The sequence below is a fragment of the Chiloscyllium plagiosum genome, chromosome 16 (genome assembly GCF_004010195.1).
Source record: "Chiloscyllium plagiosum isolate BGI_BamShark_2017 chromosome 16, ASM401019v2, whole genome shotgun sequence".
In the NCBI taxonomy this organism is placed as follows: domain Eukaryota; kingdom Metazoa; phylum Chordata; class Chondrichthyes; order Orectolobiformes; family Hemiscylliidae; genus Chiloscyllium; species Chiloscyllium plagiosum.
Genome location: NC_057725.1, coordinates 65,554,156 through 65,575,196, shown reverse-complemented (window position 1 = coordinate 65,575,196; position 21,041 = coordinate 65,554,156). Strand labels below are relative to the sequence as shown.

General features: G+C 39.8%; 1 protein-coding gene across 1 annotated transcript in view; it reads right to left on the bottom strand.

Annotated features, from left to right (window-relative positions):
• LOC122558116 (astacin-like metalloendopeptidase) overlaps positions 1–21,041 on the bottom strand; it is a 200,940-nt gene that overhangs the window by 66,482 nt on the left and 113,417 nt on the right. Inside the window, exon 7 of the mRNA XM_043706434.1 lies at positions 8,545–8,726. Within this exon, the coding sequence (XP_043562369.1) occupies positions 8,545–8,726 (182 nt within the window). The remainder of the gene's footprint in view (positions 1–8,544; positions 8,727–21,041) is intronic.

Here is a 21,041-nt window from a genome sequence, read left to right as displayed (position 1 = left end):
AGGAAACCGGAGCAAATCCACGCAGACACAGGGAGAATGTGCAAACTCCACACAGTCACCCGAGACTGAATCGAACCTGGGACCCTGGTGCTGTGAGGCAGCAGTGTTAACCACTGAGCCACCGTGCCGCCCCCAGATTATTGGCTTATTTTAAAATAACAGTCACGCGTCCCTTGTCTGCAGGTAGGATAAGTATTTCAAGAAAATAAAACCTTAGAAAAACTTAAAAAAGACAAAAAAAATTCATTATCCTACCAGCAAGGAAGGGACGCATAACCGTTATTTTAAAATAATCTGACTACTTTAAAAAGGCAAATGCTCTATTTGCAGATACTGACACTTAAAAAATCAGGGCAGACTTCCAAAGCATGAAACCAGATGGATCCAACATACCACGCTTCTATGGATTACCAAATATACACAAACCAGGACCCCTTCTCAGACCCATAGTGTCCCAACCTGGTACACCTATATACAGACTCGCCGAAGAACTCCACCAAAAACTAAAACACATAATTGAAGGTTCACACCACTCCATTCCCTCACCAAAGAATTCCTCAACACCAAAGACACCAAGATCGAAGAGAACTAAATAATGGTCTCCTTTGACATTACGGCCCTTTTCACACCAATTAACATCAAACTGGCCAAAGAAACACTGGCATCACTACTAGGAAAACCAGGCCCACAAACACATGACAGCACCAACCTCATCAACAAAGATAACATCCTCAAGCTAGTGGTCCTGTGTCTCATCACCCACTTCACATTCAATACCAAAACCTACAAACAAGTCAATAGAACACCCATGGGATTACCAATATCAGGGCTCATAGTGGAAACAGTAATGCAGAGACCTGAACATGCTGTCCTCCCATCTATCCAACCCAAACTTTGGGTCCGCTACATAGATGATGCCTTTGTCATCACAAAATTGAACAAATTAGAGGAAACATACAACACCATCAACAATATCCTGACAGGCATAAAATTCACAAAAGAGGAGGAGAATGACAACAGACTCCCATTGCAAGACGTGACAGTTAAACATTGAGTTAACAGAGAGCTTCAAACCAGAATCTACAGTAAAACAACAAACCCAGACCAAATACTTAACTTCAGAAGCAATCATCCCAACATCCACAAGCAGAGCTGCATCAAGACATTATTTCAATGTGCTACATCACACTGCAGCACCCAAGAACTACAAAAAGCAGAAGAAACAAATTTACACAACGTTTTCAAGAAAAACAGGTACCCAATAAACACAATCCGCCGATTCCTCAGAAACAATCCCAAACAAGCAGACACAACGCAACCAAAAAACATAACCACATTACCTTACATCAAAGACATATCAGAAATGACTTCCAGACTGCTCAGACCCTTTGGCATCATGGTATCCACAAACCTACCAACACATTTAAACAGCGACTAATGAACCTAAAGGATCCAATATATGCCACCAGCAAAACTAACATTATTTACAAGATACCATGCAAGAACTAGGAAGGGTTTAGAGGGATGTGGGCTGGGTGCTAGCAAATAGAACTAGATTGGGTTGGGATATCTGGTCAGCATAGAATAGTTGGACCGAATGGTCTGTTTCCATGCTGTACATCTCTATGACTATGACTATGACTATGAACTGCAAAAAGAATTACATCAGACAAACTAGCAGGAAACCTGCCACCAGGTTACATGAACACCAACTGGCCACCAAAAGACATGACCCACTCTCACTAGTTTGTATACATACAGACAAAGAAGGACACCACTTTGATGGGACAACATGAAACAAAGACACGCACGAGAATTCTTAGAGGCATGGCATTCTAACCAGAACTCCATCAATAAACACATCGATTTAGACCCTATGTACGTTCTCCTGAAAAAGCAGCAACGGAAATGGCATCACCTACCTTAAGAAACCAAGGCCTATAAAGAGAGAGGTTGGACAAACCATTAGCACTGCAGCGGAGACTCTCACTGATGACGTTATCCAGTATGATGATGAAACGTCTGAAAACAAACCTTCAAGCTCAGCGAGCTAAGTCACATACTTGTCATCAACCTGAGCTACAAAATCTTCTCAAAAATAGCCAGAAGTTTTAAATATTTGCCTAACATTTACTACTAAGCAATCAACTCTCTCTACCTTGAAGCCTCTGATCCTGCAGTCAGATAAGACGACTCCAGTTTTCCTGTGATGTCACTTTTTACTTCCTTTCAGTAAGCCGGACACTCTTCCCTGACTGCTTCAAGGCAATGCTGATTGCGAGGACACTTCCAGGATGCTTCTCTGCAAGTGGCATTTACCACCGACCATCCCATCTCACCAGTCTGTCCGTATCCTCCTGTAATCAAAGGCTAGCCTCCTGGTTACCACCCCACTAATTTTTGTATCATCCCTAAACTTACTGGTCAGCCCTCCGATAATCAAGAATAAACTTTAATCTTGAAAATGATCCTCCTACTTGATTATTGGTGCCAAAGTATCTTATCTCTATTCACTTAGCAAACTGTCTTTGGCCATAATTATTTTGAATAGATAACACAGGGCACTGCTACATGTTATGCGCAAAAGCCCTTCATCAGGAACACCTGTACCAGTATTCCTGATGAAGGGCTTTTGTCCGAACTGTCAATTTTACTGCTTCTCGGATACTGCCTGAACTGCTGTACTTTTCCAGCACCAGTCTAATCTAGACTCTGATTTCCAGCATCTGAAGTCATTGTTTTTACCCACTGTTACATGTTATTAACCCCCATCCAGGCCTCCATCAGGATCCCATTGGCCCAAAGGCCTTCCTACTTTTGGCTCAATTCAGAGCTGTTCTCATTTCCTTTTTTCTAACTGTTAGCCAGGTGGAAGCAATTCTTTGGATTGCCTTTCTGTCCTTCCAATTATTTACTCCGGTGCATTTAACAGCTCCTGGAAGGAGGAGGCCCCCATAATTCATTGATTGTGAGTACATTCCCTGCATTATCATTAACTATCTTACATGTTTCACATCTTTAGCTGCTCCCTCCTCTTTTTTCACAATTCTGAATACCTGCCACAGCTTTATTTTTGCTTTGTTGAACTCAAGTCTGTCATATACTGTATCACTCACATCACTCCATCCTTCATCCGCTAATCCTCTCTATGTTTGTCCATTTCCATTGATCCCATCCTTGTGTGTGGTGAATTCTCTGTTCTTCCCCAACCACCAAAATATTGAGGTTGAAAAGCCCCTCCTGACCCCGCTCATTCTCAAGGCAATCTATACCTTCACTTTTCTTTGATTTGTGATCTTTCACCTTGAGACTGTACCATCCTACAGCAACACCCTGCAATATCCAGATTCCAATATGACTGTGACTATACCTTCTGCTGTGCAGTACAATATTCAGGCCCCAGACATAATTGTTCAATAGTACTGCTTATGCAAAATTTTAAAATAAAACAAAGGAACTGTGGATGCTGAAAATCAGAAACAAAGCAGAAGTTGCTGGAAAATCTCAGCAGGTTTGGCAGCATCTCTGGAGAAAGATCAGTGTTAATGTTTCAGAATTGCCGACGCCCTTGACGCTAAAATTTCTGTGACACACCTTGTCATAACTCAATGGGGTAGCACACTGGAAAACAAACACCATTATTCCCAGAATGGACATGAAAGCATATGTTTTAAAGGAAACACGCAAAATTGCAAACTGATTTTTCAGCCACAGCACAGACCAGGTTTCTGCACTATTTATTGCAATCAATTAGATTCTAGCTAAAGGTAGACTCTACCTTTAGCTCTACAAATTAAAACTTTGAACGCTTTATAAACTAACCAATCCTGACCCCTTCCCCCCACCAACACACACACATACAGACCCCCAAAAAAAGACAATGAGAGCAGGTGAAATTGGAGAACAGTTTTGCAAAAGACACAGGATGGCTGGTCCACTTGTGAAAAGTCTCTGATTTATTTGCAGTATCTGCTGAAGGAAAGGTCAACTGGTTTTCTTCAGGTTTGAGACGGTTTATTGCAGAGAACTGAGACGGTTTTTTTGACTGCTGTAAATCCGTTTTTTTTCCTGGTCCTTCTAGCTTCTTAGCGTCTTGTTCACAAGACAGTGATCCAAGCTTTTCAGCTACTGATAACTAAGCACATTGTTGTTGGCAGGCAAACGACGCCTTTGTCATTGATAACTGATCCCTAGTCTGCAAACCAGGTTTGCTGGTAAACAATTCCTCAGCTCCAATTCATCCGCACGTGATTGGAACCCACATCTACAACTGCAGGGTACACAAGAGGATTCACAATAGGTATCAAATTCCTTACATTCAAAGCATGCAGTTATACTTGCAAATCCGTCATTTTAAAAGGTCCTTCTCATTTTTGTCTACAGTTTTGGGTTTCACAAAAAAATTAAGACAACACTGGTTTTACATCTGCACAGCCATCAGACCAAACAACAGGGTAGGGAAGAAATGTTCCATCTTGTCTACCTTTCCGTGGACAATGCCTCACTCTTCTCCTCCTTTCTGCATGATGCTCCCTCCTTTGAGCTGCCTTTGCATCCTGCCCATAGGCCCAACCTGTCTCTATGCTGTGCCATTCTTGCTCCGCCCTGACCCATAGACTCAGCTAGTCTCTTCTCCTTGTCACTTGCACTGTACTTGGAGGACCAACACTGCAACTCTATCATTAATCTTGATTTTATGTTATATCACCAGAAGAACAAAGCACTACAAATTTACTCTAATGTTCAGGAAGAAGCCAAGCTCATCAAATGTATACTTCTTACACACAGGTTTATGAAGACATATATTTCTCTAAATGGGTAGAATTTAGCTGGGTCAGTGCACTTGATTCCAACTAGTCGTGCTTTTAATGAAGTGTAAGCAGAAAATCCAACCTGACTTTTAAGATTAGACAATTTAATCAACAAAATTGCAACTCATGTCAAGATTTTACATTTTGGACTTGTGTTCAACTAAATTCCCCATGTACCAATTTGTTTCGGTTCCCCCAGGACTGGTAGATTCCACCTATAGTATTGTTGGTTAACTGATATGCCTTCCAGAGCTTATTGGATCAGGTATACATAAGCTATGAAGGATAAATGTGAGGCTGGGAACATTGATTACGATATTAGAGTGAAGTGGTTCATTTGGATATTGGGCCTGTGTCTTGAGTGCGACTACTGAATGAGAAGGATGTGGCGCACTCAGCAGTATAACAGCTGCTGTTGTGGGATATTTCACATAAAGGTGTATAAACCAATACTGACCACCTGTTGTAAGGTGGTTAGATTTCTTGACACAATTGTTAGTGTCTTGTGTACAGCCAGAGAGATTGACCACAAGTAGCATCAAGGCTTCTAGGTGATAGAGATGTGCTCTTCTCAATTTTCCAAGCAAAAGGTGGTGCCGCAACTTGCACTTTAAATTTCAGCTGTTGTTTCCTACACAATACAGGTAGCATGGTGGCTCAGTGGTTAGCCACAACACCAGGGACCCGGGTTTGGTTCCAGCCTTGGGCAACTGTCTTTGTGGAGTTTGAACATTCTCCCAGTGTCTGCATGGGTTTCCTCCAGATGCTTCGGTTTCCTTCCACAGTCCAAAGATGTGTAGGTCAGGTGAATTGGCCATGCTAAGTTGCCCAGTGTTCAGAGATGTGTAGGTTAGGTGCATTAGTCAGGAGACACGTAGACCAACTGGGATGGGATAATGGGTCTAGGTGGGATACCCTTCGGAGGGTCGGTGTGGACTTGTTGGGCCAAATAGCCTGTTTCCACACTGTAGGGATTCTACGATGAATAATAGTGACTACACTTCTCCAGTATTTAATTAGCTACATAGCATCTTCAGACTTCCTGAGGTTTTGAATGATGTAAAGAAATACAAGCATTTCTTTTTTCTTTCTTTATTTCTCCTACCTAAAATACATTTAAATTATAAAATTTTATTTTTTCTTCTCAGTAGAAGAAAGACTTGCATTTATACAATATTATTCATGACCTCAGCAAGTATTCTGCAGCCAAGGAGATATCTATGAAGTTTCGTCACTATCGTAAAATGCAGGAAATTCATAAATCAATTTGTGCCCAGCAAGAACCAATAACAGCAATGATGATGGCCAGACAATCTATCTGCAATGTTTGTCAAAGGCTAAATATTAGCCAGAACACGAATAGAACACCCTGTACATCACTGAAATATTTTATGCTTATTTAAGAATGGAAACAGATGTAATTTTTGTTTATAAATCATTCACAGGATGAAGGAGTTACTGGCTAGGTCAATATTTATTGTCCATCCCAAAGAGTAGTTAAGAGTTGACCATATAGTTGTGGGTCTGCAGTCACACGTAGTCCAGACCAGAGAAGAATGGCAGTTTCCTTCCCTAAAGGACAGTGGTGAACCAGATGGTTTTTCTAACAATCAGTAATGGTGTCATGCTCATCATCAGACTCTTAATCCCAGATTTCATCAAATTCAAATTCCACCATCTGCCATATGGGGATTTGAACCCAGATCCCAGAACATTGCCTGGGTCTCTGGATTAATAGTCCGCAACAATACTAGATCATCGCCTCCCAACTGATCTCATTTGAAAGACAACATATCTCAGATCATAGCATGCCCTGAGCTTGACGAGGAATTTTTTCTTTAATCAAACTACCTTTAAATATGATAATACATCCCAAACATGTCACAGGACCATTATAAAACAAAATAAGACACCAAGCCAAAAAAAAAGTTATGAAGAAACTGGCTAAAAGCTTGATATCACTCTAGCTGATGTTAATACTGGACAAGACAGATTCCCAGAGACATTTGACTTGATAGGTCAAAACTTTGTGCTTATTTAAAAAAAAAATATTATTGGACATATGTTGAAGAATCTGCCAGTGTACTTTTAGCACAAGCGATTAAATGCTTATTACAAAAGATAAGCTTGAATCACGTTATATCAAAGGACTGAAAGGATTGCACTACAACACCAGAAAAAGACTGAAATCTACACTATTCTTTCCATTCCAGTGATATCCTTATACACAAGAACTGTAGCAAAGATTTACCACTACCTCTACACCAAGGCTTGTTGCTCAGACTGGCATAAGCGCAACCAGTTTTCTTCCAATAAATCTTTGCATTCATCAACAGCCTTTGTTCTAATTTTTTTTAAACCAGTTGTGTACCTCCGAGGCCTGTACATGGCAGTGTCTTCCAGACTCAGAACATCACCATGCCAATTGCCATACATAGAATATTGGAATGGTTGTGCTTGCGCAGCTTTGAAGAAACATTGTTTGCCAAATGCTTTTCTCTCAATAGTATACCCCCAAGATACCTAAACCAAACTGGAAACTAAACTCACCAATACTTTAACTTCAGAGCAAACACAAGTTTTCTAAACTCAAGTTGAGGTTTTGCATTTTATCACACCCCACACTACTTTGCTGACTTTTAAAAGTTTCTGTCTGTGTGTGACCCTGGACCTTCGCCAGTAGGCAGGAGCACATGCATTTTTTTCAATCTTTTTCTTTATCGCACTAAACCCTCATTGCTTCACCTCAAAGTCTGTAGATTTAGACATTAACAAACGCCTTAAAAGAAGAAAATGTGGTTAAAAGGGCAGAGAAGTTTAGGGAGAGAACTCCAAGGCTGAGAGCTCAGCAGCAAAAGGCATAGCTATAATAATGGAACTCAACGCTCAAGTGGGCACTCATGTAAGCATGGCTGTCTCATTGATTTGAGGGATGGGTCAAAGCTACAGACTTCGTTAGGGTGAAGCCATGGAAGGAGTTGAAAATAAGAAAATGAATTGAGGTATTGCTTAACCAGGGGTCAATGTAACTCAGCGAGCAAGAAATGATAGGTTAACATGTCTTGGCATGATTAATTCCCACAGATAGAACAATTTTAGATGACCTCAACTATATGGAGGGTGACTGTGGGTGTGCAAATTATATTTATAATAGTCAAGACTAGACAAAGTAAAGACTTAAATGAGTTTCAGCAGATGAACATACAGAAATCAAGTTAAAGGATGTTAGAGGTACCTGAGAAATGGCATGCATTTGTGATTGAAATGGGACAATTTATTCACCACAGTTATAATTAGTCCAGGAAAGTCTCAGACAAGAGTGATTCAAACAGGAAGGTTGGAGTTGGTAGCTGGGGAAAAGGTTTGGAATTGGGACTGAGGACAACAGCACTAGTGTTTGCAACATTAAACTGGAGAAAATGTCTGCCCATCTAATACTGTCTGAGAAGCAGGCTGATTAATTAGCAACAGAAGTGTTATGAGAGATGGTGTTTTGCCACTTTATTATCTGCCCACAGCTTCTGGCCTCCACATTTGTTTTCTCTTTCTTGGTTTTTGTGATACACCCATTTTCTCCATACAATTTTTGTAAGCACAGTAAGGTCAAATCTGTAGACATTTACTTTAGACTCAATATATAGTTCATTAGAGTAATGCTGAAAAAGACTGTGCAGATCTGGTGCTACAATCCTGCTGGAATTGAAAGATATTTCTGAAGTTTTCATCTTCTTACCTTTTTTAATATTCTCCATTTTAAGCTCAACATAGTCGTCACGATCAGTTCTACAATTTTCATGATAAAAACCAAGTGCATGCATCAACTGATGCTGTATTATACCAACTTGCACACAGTGGGGTTTTTGCAGAGAAATTTCTTGTGCTCTTTGCTTTCCTGGCCCTACATAGGACCAGCATCTAGGAAAAATGATGTTTTAAAGTAATTTCTCTCTAAAATATTTCAGCTTATATCTTTACATCAAAATCTAAGTGTATTGTGATAACACACATTTCTATCTCTTCAGCAACTCTTTCAACTTTACACATGTATTTTGTGACAATTTGTCAGATTTTCATTCTTTAAAAAAGAACTATTTTCACCCATTAAATATGGACAAAAAAAAATTCATTACTTTCAACCTCTATTACAAGCTCTTCAAATCGTACTGAATTCAAACCAGTTCTGCCCCATGCCATTACATCAGGTCCAAATTCCTTCAATGCTATACTAGCCAATTCCTATCTTTCACTAATTAGAACGACCATACAGCTCTATGTTAACTAAGAACACTTCAGCACAAGAATCCTCAGCGCATCATGACAGCTCGAACACATGATGCCTTTTTAAACAAAAATTATTTTGCCTCTGTATTCCTTCACTATTCGTATATCTGTCAAGATACCTTTTAAAAGTGACTATTGTATCCACCTCCACTACTTTTTCTGGCAGCGCACTCCAGGCACTTATCACCTTCTGTGTAAAAGACGTGCCTCTCACCTCTTCTTTAGACTTACCCCCTTTTACCTTAAACTTATGTCCCCTAATAACTAACATCTCTTCCCTGAGAAAATGACTATCCATTCTGTTATGTCTTTCATAATTTTACAAACTTCTATTAGGTAGATGTTCATCTGTTTTTCTCCTTTAACTAAACCTCTGTTTCACATCTTTTCCCCCCATCTTTAAACAACCCATAAATAACTCTTCTTTACAATTTGTATGACTAATCGGCATATTAGTCAATGTGCCTAATATCTTTTTCTTTAATGTGACATTAGTTTATTTCTGATTATAGTTCAATGAATCCCATTTAAAAACTGTTTTACAGTGAGGACATTTACGATATTCTGGTTTTCTTGTTGCTGAGGTGGGACTTTCATTAAAGAAATTACTAATTTACTTTATCTAAAAACTAAAATATGCTTAAGGATAAAAAAGCTTATACATGTAAAACGTAGCACTTCTGCCTAATCCAGTAATGATTCAGGTTTCTTCCATCCTCTTCCATCGGGCAGAAGATGCAAAAGTTTGAAAACATGCACCAACAGATTCAAGAACAGCTTCTTCCCCACAGTTATCAGACATATGAACGGACCTTTGATATATTCGTGTTGATCTTTCTCTGCACATTCTCTGTAGCTTTAACACTATATACTGCATTATATTACCCTGATGTACTTATGTAAGGTATGATTTGCCTAGATTGCATGCAAAACAATACTTTTCTCTGTATCTTGGTACATTTGACAATAATAAGTCAAATCAAGGTTGCAGTAGAGAAGAGCTGTCTCGGTTTTAAATGGACGAAAGCACAACAATATAAGATGTGACGAAAAATTAGTAGAATAGGTCATTTGGAAGTAGTGACATAAAAACATCAATTTTGAGCTTCTCAAACCTGTGGGTTGCTGGAAAAAGGGAAACGAAAGATACTTAAGAATTCCTGTGTTAACATTTTTGAAAACAATAGAGAAGAATTTTACTTTTACTGATCATCAGAGTAGAGTGCAGAGAGGAAATTTCAGTCAAGATAATGATTCAAAAATTACACAACTCGCTTCATTTCCCTTTCATTAATTTAAATGAAATGAAAATTATAAAGATTTTGTTCAGAGTATACATTCCTCCCTGCTGGATTCTTCTTTTCGTGCTCTACACAGGATGGTGCTTCATAGATGGAGAAAGTGAGGTCTGCAAATGCTGGAGATCAAAGTTGAAACTTTATTGCTGGAACAGCACAGCAGGTCAGGCAGCATCCAGGGAACAGGAGATTCGACGTTTCGGGCACAGGCCCTTCTTCAGGAAGTTGGTGCTTCATAGATACCAAGAAGCTGATTCCCCTGGTTGGAGTATTAAGAACTGCTTAGCTACAATCTTAAGATTAGCCATTTAAGACTTAGATTGGAGAAATGTCTTCACTCAGAGGGTTGCACAACATAGGCACTCTCTACCTTAGCAGGCTACAGATTGACAAGCATATTCAAGAATGAGATTGACAGATTATTGGGCACTCAAGGAATCAAGAGACACGCAGACAAGACAAATAGAAGTGCAGATAATTTTGAATGTCAGCCATGATCTTATTGTATGACACAGCAGGATCAATATGATTCACCCCATTACCATTTCTTATGCCCTTAAACCCAAAGGCAAAGATCTATGCTGGTGAGTGAAGTAATAAAAAGGGAGATTGCTTCAATAACTGCAAGCTAACCTATCATGCTTGCATTATACCAAAGCAACAACGTGAAAAACTTCCCAAAACATGATTTTAATGGGCAATAATTTTCAAGTACAAAAATGAAAGGTAGGGTTGTGTACGAGCAAGCTGATATAAGCAAATACATAGCTGTGGTTCCACACTGGCAGCATGTAACTGTAAAATTCCCTCCCTTTAATTTGTATCTCAACAGAAATGTACATACAATAGACTTACTTATAGCAAAGAAGGAAAAAGCGATCAATATATAGAGAAGTAAATACCTACTTGCATTGACAAATAACAACTAGCATTTAACATTTTAAAAAAATCGTTCATTGGATACAGGCATCACTTAATCGCCCATCCCTAATTGTTGTACAAAAGGTGGTTGTGAACTGCATTCCTGAAGTCCTAGAATCATTTTGTGTGTAGGGGGATCCACAGTACTGTTAGGAAGTGTGTGCCAGGATTTTGATTCAACCCCAGTAAATGAACATCAATATAGGTCTAAGTCATTATGGTATGTGGCTTGATTTTTCAAGTAATGGTGCTCCCATGTAACTGCTACCCTTAACCTTCTAAATGGTAAAGGTCATTTTGAAGGTGCAGCATTGGTACACATTGCTGCTGCTGTGTGAATTGGTAAAGACAGTCAATATTAAAAGTAGTGAATGGAGTGGCAATCCAGTGTTCAAGTTTTGCTGAAGCTGCTCTCATCCAAAAAGTGGACAGTATGCTACCATAACTCTGACTTGTATCTTGTAAATGGTGGAGCATTGGAGATACACTTGCTGCAGTATTCCTATTGTCTGAATCAACCATCTGCCACAGTTTCTATATGGCTGTCCTGTTCAGTTTCTGGTCAATGGCATGCCTAAAGTTTTAATACCATGTTTCAGCAATGCTCATGCAAGTGAATGTTTGTGAGAAGAGATGATGTACTACAGTTGTGCAAAAGGATCATAAATGGGTTAACAAATGAGGCTTTATGGTTTGCGTTTAGGAATAAAAAAGGGGCAGTAACATTACTAGGAGTATACTATAGACCCCTGAATAATGAGAGGGAAATAGAAGACATAAGTAGACAAATTGCTGCTGAAGGAATAAGAGGGCAATAACAGTTGGAGCCTTTAATCATTCCAATATCAACTGGGTTTCAAAGACTATAAAAGGCATTGAGGGTGAAACATTCATGTACTGTATCCAGGACTTTTCTTAAAAATAATATGTGACAAGTCCAATTAGAAGTAATGCAATTCTGGATTTAATTTTGGGAAATGAAGTTGGGCAAGTGGGTGAAGTGACAGTTGGTGACCATATCGGGACTGTAACTAAAATTCGCTTAGATTTAATATTTTTTTAAATGAAAAAAGACAGCGATAAGTCAGGAATAAAAGTTTTAAACTGGGGGAGGGGGAAGGCAAATTTTACAAAACTAAGAAGTGATTTGGCTGAGATGAACTCAACAGGACTCCTATAGGATAAATCAGTGGTAAACTAATGGGAGGCACTAAAAAGTAAGATATTTAGGGCACAAAGCAGAGATGCCCCTCCAAAAATAAGAATGGTACTGCCAAACCTAAACCCCCATGTTGTCTCTAAAAATACATGGGAAAAGCATATAATAGCTTTTAATATTCACAAAAACTCAACACTGCAGATAGCCTAGAGGACCATAGACAGTAGAAGAATCTAAGACATGGCCTGAAAAATTATTAGCAATTAAGATAAATGAAAACCCCAAGATGATTTACCAGTTTGTAAACAGTAAATGGCTCATGAAGAAAAACAGCTGGGCCTACAAGAGATAAAGAAGGGAACTGTGTGAAAATGCAGAGGAAATGGGAAGAATTTTAAATTAATTTTTCTTCTCCATATTCACAAAGGAAAATAATTATGTGGATCTAATAATCCAAGAGAAGCAGTGTGAAATCTGGGACAAAATAATCTTAACAAGAGAAAAAGTGTAAGAGGAGTTAAAGTCCTTGAAAGTGGATAAATTGCCAGGGCTGGATGGATAGTTCCCTAGGAGGTCAGAGAAGGAGGTCAGGGAAGGAGGTCAGGGAAGAAGTAGCAGACGTTCAGAGGATTATTTTCCAATCTTCATCAGACACAGGTGAGGAATTAGAGGACAGGAGGAATATAAATGTAGTTCTGTTGTTTAAAAAGAGTACAAAGGAAACATCAAACAATTATAGGCCAGTTAGTCTTAATTTGGTAGTGGGGAAATTGTTGGAATCAATCCTGAAAGATCGAATCAGTTAGAGTAGCATGAACTAGTCAGGGACAGTCAGCATAGCTTTGTTATGGGAAGTTCATGCCTTATAAATTTGATTGAAGCCTTTGAGGAAGTGACAAGGAAGATCAATGAGGGTTGTGCAGTCGATGTTGTCAACGTGGATTTTAACAAGGAGTTTGACAAGGACCCACATGGCTGACTGATCAAAAAGGTAAAAGCCTATGGGATACAGAGTAATGTGTCAAAATTGGATCCAAAGTTGACTTGGTAATAGGAAACAAAGGGTAACGACATCAAATGGAATGCTGTTTCAAGTGGTATTCCACAGGGTTTGGTTTTGAGATCCCTGCTGTTTGTTTTATATATTAATTATTTGGACTTGAACTGGGTGTGGGGGTGGGTGGGGGGGCAGTGTCATGCATAGAGGATATTAACTGTAACTAAATGGGTTGGCTGTGTGGGCAGAAATGTGGCAAATGGAGTTCAACTCTGATAAGAGTGAGGCAATGCATTTAGGAAGGCCAAACATTAAAAGCGAATACACAATAAATGGGAATATACTGAGAGGGGTAGATGAAGTAAGAGATCTTGGTGAGCAAGTGCACAGATCCCTAAAGGTAGCAGTTATGGTAAAACAGATAAGGTTGTAAAGGAGGATTGTAGAATACTTTCCTTCACTGGCAGAGGTACAGAATATAAAAGGGAGGGCACGATGATGAAAATGTATAAGAGCACTAGTGAGGTGACAACTAGAGTACTGTGTTCAGTTCTAGTCACTATATAACAGAAAGGACATTATTGCTTTGTAGAGTGTGCAGAGAAGATTTACTAGAATGCTACCAGGGAAGAATAATTGGAGATATGTCAAGCTGGCCTTTGCTGAGTAGCACATGATGGCTGACAGCAACATTTTTCTCGAGAAAGACTAACAACATTTGAGATTTGATTCAACTCTGTAAGCCAAGGGTAAAACAATTAACATTTGCAGCTGACATACAAGTTAACAAACATTAGAACAGGCGTAGCTAATACTGTACATAACTGAAGAATAGTTGTAGCTATCACATATGATAACCATGATATGGTGATGTCAGTGTTGGACTGGGTGTATAAAGTTAAAAATCACACAACACCAGGTTATAGTCCAACAAGTTTAATTGGAAGCACACTAGCTTTCGGAGCACCTGACAATCACCTGATGAAGGAGTGGTGCTCCGAAAGCTAGTGTGTTTCCAATTAAACTATAACCTGGTGTTGTGTGATTTTTAACTTTAAACATATGATAACATTAGACCTTGCATTAATTAATTGTTTAATCAATAATTATAGAACCAAATTAGTTCATAAAAGGATTCAAACCAGACCACAAATAGTTAACAATTAGCTCAGCAACTGCAACAGGAAAGGTCTTTTCTCTCTCTCTCACTCACTCAAGATATTGGAATTTTAATTGGAATGTGCTAAACCACATAACTGTGTTGGAACTGATCAAAAGTCACTATTCTTTAATTTTCCCTGTAATGAGAAATTTTTAATTAATTGACAGTTCTGGCAAATATTACTCACACAGAAATCATTGTGAAAAGCTTCAACAACATCATTGTGACTGTGACTATGCCACAAGCCTATCGATCTCAATAAAGATGGTGTACAAGAGAGTCAATCACAGAATGACAACTTAGCTCTGCTGACCAATAGCAATTGGCATAGTGGGGATGCATGTTCATTCTAAGTCAAAATGTATAAAGAAGGACTTTGTGAAGTCTATGGGTTCTTCTGCTTTTATTCAAGCCTTACTGAATTTGTGCCTTTTTTTTGCTGTAACTGAACGTACCCTGCGACTTGGACTCTTGTTGAAATGTGTGAGATCTATCAACTTGGCGCGGTAGGCAGGCTCACTGAAAAAAAACAGACCTCTCCATAGACGTAACACCCATTATCGGTGCCGAAGAGGTAAGGACGCCTCCTATTAAAAGTCCTTGGTCAGTTCTCTAAACCTGAAGCTCTTTCTCTTCATGTGATTTCAAACTCTGGCAGGGCAGGCTGGCTCAAGCTCTCTTAAAATTTGATGTCAGCATACAGATGAGTCTTTGTCCAAGGCTAATTAAGCATAGGACCTGAGATCCATAAATATCACAATGGCAGATGATAAGAGTTCAGAACTACCAACAACCGCAAAGGGTTGCCTGACACCTCCTGACATATCAGAAGAGATTCCATTGAAACAAAAGGAAAATATAGAACAACAATTTGACCTACCTAAAACCTGGGTAAAAATCAGACAGAAGTACAATACCTGCACGGGACAAAGGTCTTTGAACGATGTTAAAAGGATCTGGGGAAAGGCCACATGAACAAAAGAGAAAGAATGAATAAGGTGGTCCCTCCTCCTAATGGGACAAATCCATTCTCAGAAAAGGAATGAGATAATACAGAAATCAAGTCATTAAAAAAAGTTCAAAAGCCAATCAAAGGCTGTCTGTGAGGAATCAAAATGTACTAAAATAAGCCTGGAAGAATGGGAGGAAATCCTCCGCTGACTCCAGCAACAAGAAGGAGCATTATTTAGCCCCTTTACAGATCAAGCAACACAAAACCCAGTCCCAGCACAAAAAAACTAAGAGGGAAAGGAATGGAAACCTGGGAACAATTGAAACAGCTGAGGGTTATATTGATTTGCACTTTGAGAGAGAAATTCTTTGGTTATTGGTTTCTGGAATGTGAAAACTGTGATAGGAGAGAAAAGGTTAGAAGTGTGGAAAACTCTTTGTGGCTTTGTTTGAATGTACGTTTGCTCATTGATTGATAGATATTGATGTGATAAAGATAGATAAAGATGATGTGAAATTTAAGTTTAGTCCCCCAGAGCATAAGATCTGAGTATGTTATGAATGTAGTTTGCATGTTGGGAAGCCATGGTGATCAGAGTGTTTATGTGTGCCTGTATCAGTGTGGAACATATTTAGTTAATGTAATATCCTTTTAAAGAATTACCAGAGGTGGTATTATGCACAAATCTGTGATGAAATCGTGATTTAAAATCTGTATCTTAAAACATGATAAAAATTTACTTTTTGGACTTGGTTGCAGTTGATTAAAATTAGATTTTAATCTCAGAAACTTTGTGCATAGATTACCATGTTTGGAATTTCACTTTCTGGCCAGAGCGAACTTCCAAATACTAGTTTAACAAGAATGAATCTTTAATTCCGGATGATAAGATTTGCTTATGGTAAATGTACATTAGTGTGAGACTATCCAAGTAATAGGGAAATTAGAATCTTGGAAATGCAATTCTCTTTGAATAAAATTCTGATGATATGTTCAAAAATCTGAGAAAACTGATATCGAGGAGTTAAAAAAAACAATACAATCTAACAAAGGAGATGGGCTTTTCCTTTGTTAATTATAACACACAATTCCTTACAGGAGGAGAAGAGATGGTGATGTAATTACATCCAGGAGTTTTCACCCTACCCCTTAAAGTATTACTAATTTACCCATTCTGCTTGAAGTGGAATGCATGGACGCTTTTTTTCAGCTACTGAAGTCTTTCATAGATGACTACAAACTTCTGAACCCATTTGCAGACTTACAACGTCACGACACAGTGGTGGGTGAGGCATCCTCAACCTATCAAGCCATTCATGAACAACACATTCCAGCATTAGAGAAATACTTGAAAACATTAAATATAATGAATTTGGACAAATTTATATGGGAAATTTACTAAAAAATGTTTTACAAACTGGGTCATCTTCAAGGAAGAGCAAACAAAGTATGTTTTGCCTGAGTCAAACAGAAATATTTGACTTCTGTTTTATTAAGACGAAGTTCTATCCTCTATGGATGGCCTATAAATCTTTCCACATCTCTGGAATTAGATAGGTGGTAATAGTAAAATTGCAAAATTGGATCAGAAGTAGTAATAAGGAATGGAGAGCATTGTCGGAAGAAAAACAATGAGTTAAAACGGCAAATGAAGTTAACATGCGTTTTAGTGACAAGGTAGTTTAGGTGAGAGCATTAAACTGATAATTTTCTTTTGGTGATGTTTGTGTTGTTGTCTTTTTCTTTTCAGAAGAACTGAATTTGATGATCAAGCCACTAGCAGGGGCATTGGGACTGCATGTGGGGAGAAAAGCAAAATCTCACAGACCTTTTGATAAGATCATACCAAACATGGTCTTGATGTAAGTGTGCAAAAGTGATCGTTACCTTGGAAATAACACACATAACACAGGATTTTTTAAAAATGCACTGAAGAATGAGACTCAGACATGTACACCTACGTGACAAATGGATCAGTGTGACTTAGAAGAGCAAACAAGTATAGCTTAAACAAAAGACACTGACACATAGAGAAACTGAGTTTAAAACAGTGATAGCTGAAGTGAAGAGGCCAAAATTATAACATACAGATACTTCAAAAAGAAAGGGCAAGCATAAACTTAAGGTAATGCCTGATAAATGCACTGTAATTTATTACAGCTGTATTGTTTGAGACTATGGACATCACAGCTCATAGGGATACTTGCATGTGGATGCAGTCACCACCCAATGACACAATCTAATTGGCAGTTCTGGCAAATATTATTCGGACAGAAATTCTTGTGAGAAGTTTCAAAAACATCACTGTGATTGTGCTACAATCCTGTCCATCTCAATAAAGATGCTGTACGAGAGACTGGGATTGTTCTCCTTGGATCAGAGAAAGCTGTGGGGTGACTTGATTAAGGTATATAAAATTGTGATGGGTAGAGATAATGTAGACAGGAGGAACCTGTTCCCCTTAGTAGAGAGCTCAAAAATAAGGTGTTATGGATTCAAGCGAAGTGGCAGAAGGATTGGTGGGTGGTGCGTGTATGGAATTCACTGCCCGAGTTGGTGGTGGGTGTAAAGGTCCTAAACTGTTTCCAATAAAGTACTTGGATCCATACCTTACTTGCTATAAGTTGTAGGGCTATGGGCCCTGTGCAGGAAGATGGGATTAGGAAGGGTATTTGGGTCGGCCTGGTCAAGATGAGCCAAATAACTCCTTTCTTTGTTGTATCATTTACATAGTTCTTTGAATATCAAGGGGAGATGGTTGGAGTCACTCTTGTTAGAAATGCTCATTATCTGCCACTTGTGTGGCTTGAATGTTACTTGCCGCTTATCAGAGTTGAAAAATGTGGCGCTGGAAAAACACAGCAGGCCAGACAGCATGAGGAGCAGGAGAATCGATGTTTCAGGCATAAGCCCTTCCTCAGGATCTCCTGCATCTGCTCCAGCATCTGCAGTCCTCACTTTCTCCTCCTTGCCGCTTATCAGCTTATTGCCTGGACATCCTCCAGGTCCTGGTGGACTTGAGCACAAACTGCTTCATAGTTATGTTGTCATTAAAGAATATTGTCACTTCCGATCTTTTATGGAGGGAACATCATGGTCCCCCATGTCATTACCGTGAGGAACTCGTGCACTGATGTTCTGGGCTGAGATGATTGATCTCCAATAAGCATAAAAGTCTTTGCCAGCTCAATGTTCCCTTTAAATTGGACACTATTGTGTGCATGCTCAGTTGTAAGCATGTCAATCAGTGTCAGCAAGCAATTCTGGTTCCAGACGTCGCTGCTGCGCATGCATGCTGGAGTCCACACAGCTAGTAAGGAAATTGGAGGCAACACTTCTCCAGAAGCCCACCCCATCTATATTGATTCCACATTGCTAGGACTCATGTTAGTCAGTTAAATACTGCCTTGGTTTTGGATATGATCATTCTCGACTCACTTCTGAAATCCAGCTCTTTTGTCCACGTCAGATCAAAGTTTTAATAAGGTCAGGAGTCAAGTGGCACTAGTAGAAACCAAACTGGGCAGCTCTGTGCAGGTTATGCCTTTGTAAGTTGAAACCTGATAGCACTGTCAACAATCAAAGCCCTCACTTTGCTGATGATCAAGAATGGACTGATGGAGTGGTAACTGCATAGTTTAGATTTGTCCTGCTTTCGGCATACAGGGCATACCTAGTTAATTTGCTACAGTTGGGTAGTTGGTAGTGTGTAGCGACATGGGAACAGCTTGACCAGAAGCACAGCTAGTTCTATTAGACACATATTCAGCAATCTTGCCAAAATGATGTGAGGTCTTGCTGACACTGATTGACATGCTTACAACGAAGCATACACACAATAGTGTGCAATTTAAAGGGAACATTGAGCAAGGGGAAGTCTTTTCCGCTGGCAAAGACTTTTATGCTTATTGGAGATCAGTCATCTCAGCCCAGAACATCAGTGCACGACATGGACCAGGCAATAGGCCATTCTTGATATCACGTGAACTGAATCAGCTGAAGACTAACATCTATAATGCTGCTAACCAATGGCCTCCTCCTTTACAGACCGCAATTTCCCTTCCCACGTGGTTAAAGATGCCCTCTAACGTATCTCATCCACATCCCGCACCTCCACCCTCAGACCCCACCCCTCCAACTGTAACAAGGACAGAATGCCCCTGGTGCTCACTTTCCACCCTACCAACCTTCGCATAAATCAAATCATCCGCTGACATTTCCACCACCTCCAAACAGACCCCATCACCAGGGATATATTTCCCTCTCCACCTTCCGCAAAGATCGTTCCCTCCGTAACTACTTGGTCAGGTCCAAGCCCCCCTACAGCCTACCCTCCCATCCTGGCACCTTCCCCTGCCACCGCAGGAATTGCAAAACCTGCGCCCACACCTCCATCCGCGGCTCTAAAGGAGTCTTCCACATCCATCAAAGTTTTACCTGCACATCCACCAATATAATTTATTTAATCCGTTGCTCCCGATGTGATCTACTGTACATTGGGGAGACTGGACGCCTCCTAGCAAAGCGCTTTAGGGAAAATCTCTGTGACACCTGCACCAATCAACCACACCGCCCTGTGGCCCAACATTTCAACTCCCCCTCCCACTCTGCCGAGGACATGGAGGACCTGGGCCTCCTACGCCATCACCTCCTCTCACTTATCTCTCCAACCTTCAGGCTCTCTGCCTGTATTCCTGATGAAGGGCTTTTGCCCGAAACGTCGATTTTACCGGTCCTCGGATGCTGCCTGAACCACTCTAATCTAGACTCTGGTTTCCAGCACCTGCAGTCATTGTTTTTACCTAGATGTTCGCGGGTAAAGGACGGCTGGGAAATGGGAAGCCTTCAGAAATGAGATAACAAGAATCCAGAGAAATTATATTCCTGTCAGGGTGAAAGCAAAGGCTAGTAGGTATAGGAAATGCTGGATGACTAAAGAAATTGAGGGTTTGGTTAAGAAAAAGAAGGAAGCTTATGTCAGGTGTAGACAGGAGAGATCGAATGAATCCTGAGAAGAGTGTAAAGGAAGGAGGAGTATACCTAAGAGGGAAATCAGGAGGGCAAAAAGGGGACATGAGATAGCTTTGGCAAATAGAATTAAGGAGAATCCAAAGGGTTTTTACAAATATATTAAGGACAAAAGGGGAACTGGGGAGAGAATAGGGCCCCTCAAAGATCAGCAAGGCGGCCTTTGTGTGGAGCCGCAGAAAATGGGGAGATACTAACTGAATATTTTGTATCAGTATTTACTGTGGAAAAGTATATGGAAGATATAGACTGTAGGGAAATAGATGGAGACATCTTGCAAAATGTCCAGAGGAAGTGCTGGATGTCTTGAAACAGTTAAAGGTGGATAAATCCCCAGGACTTGATCAGGTGTACCCGAGAACTCTGTGGGAAGCTAGAGAAGTGATTGCTGGGCCTCTTGCTGAGATATTTGTATCATCGATAGTCACAGGT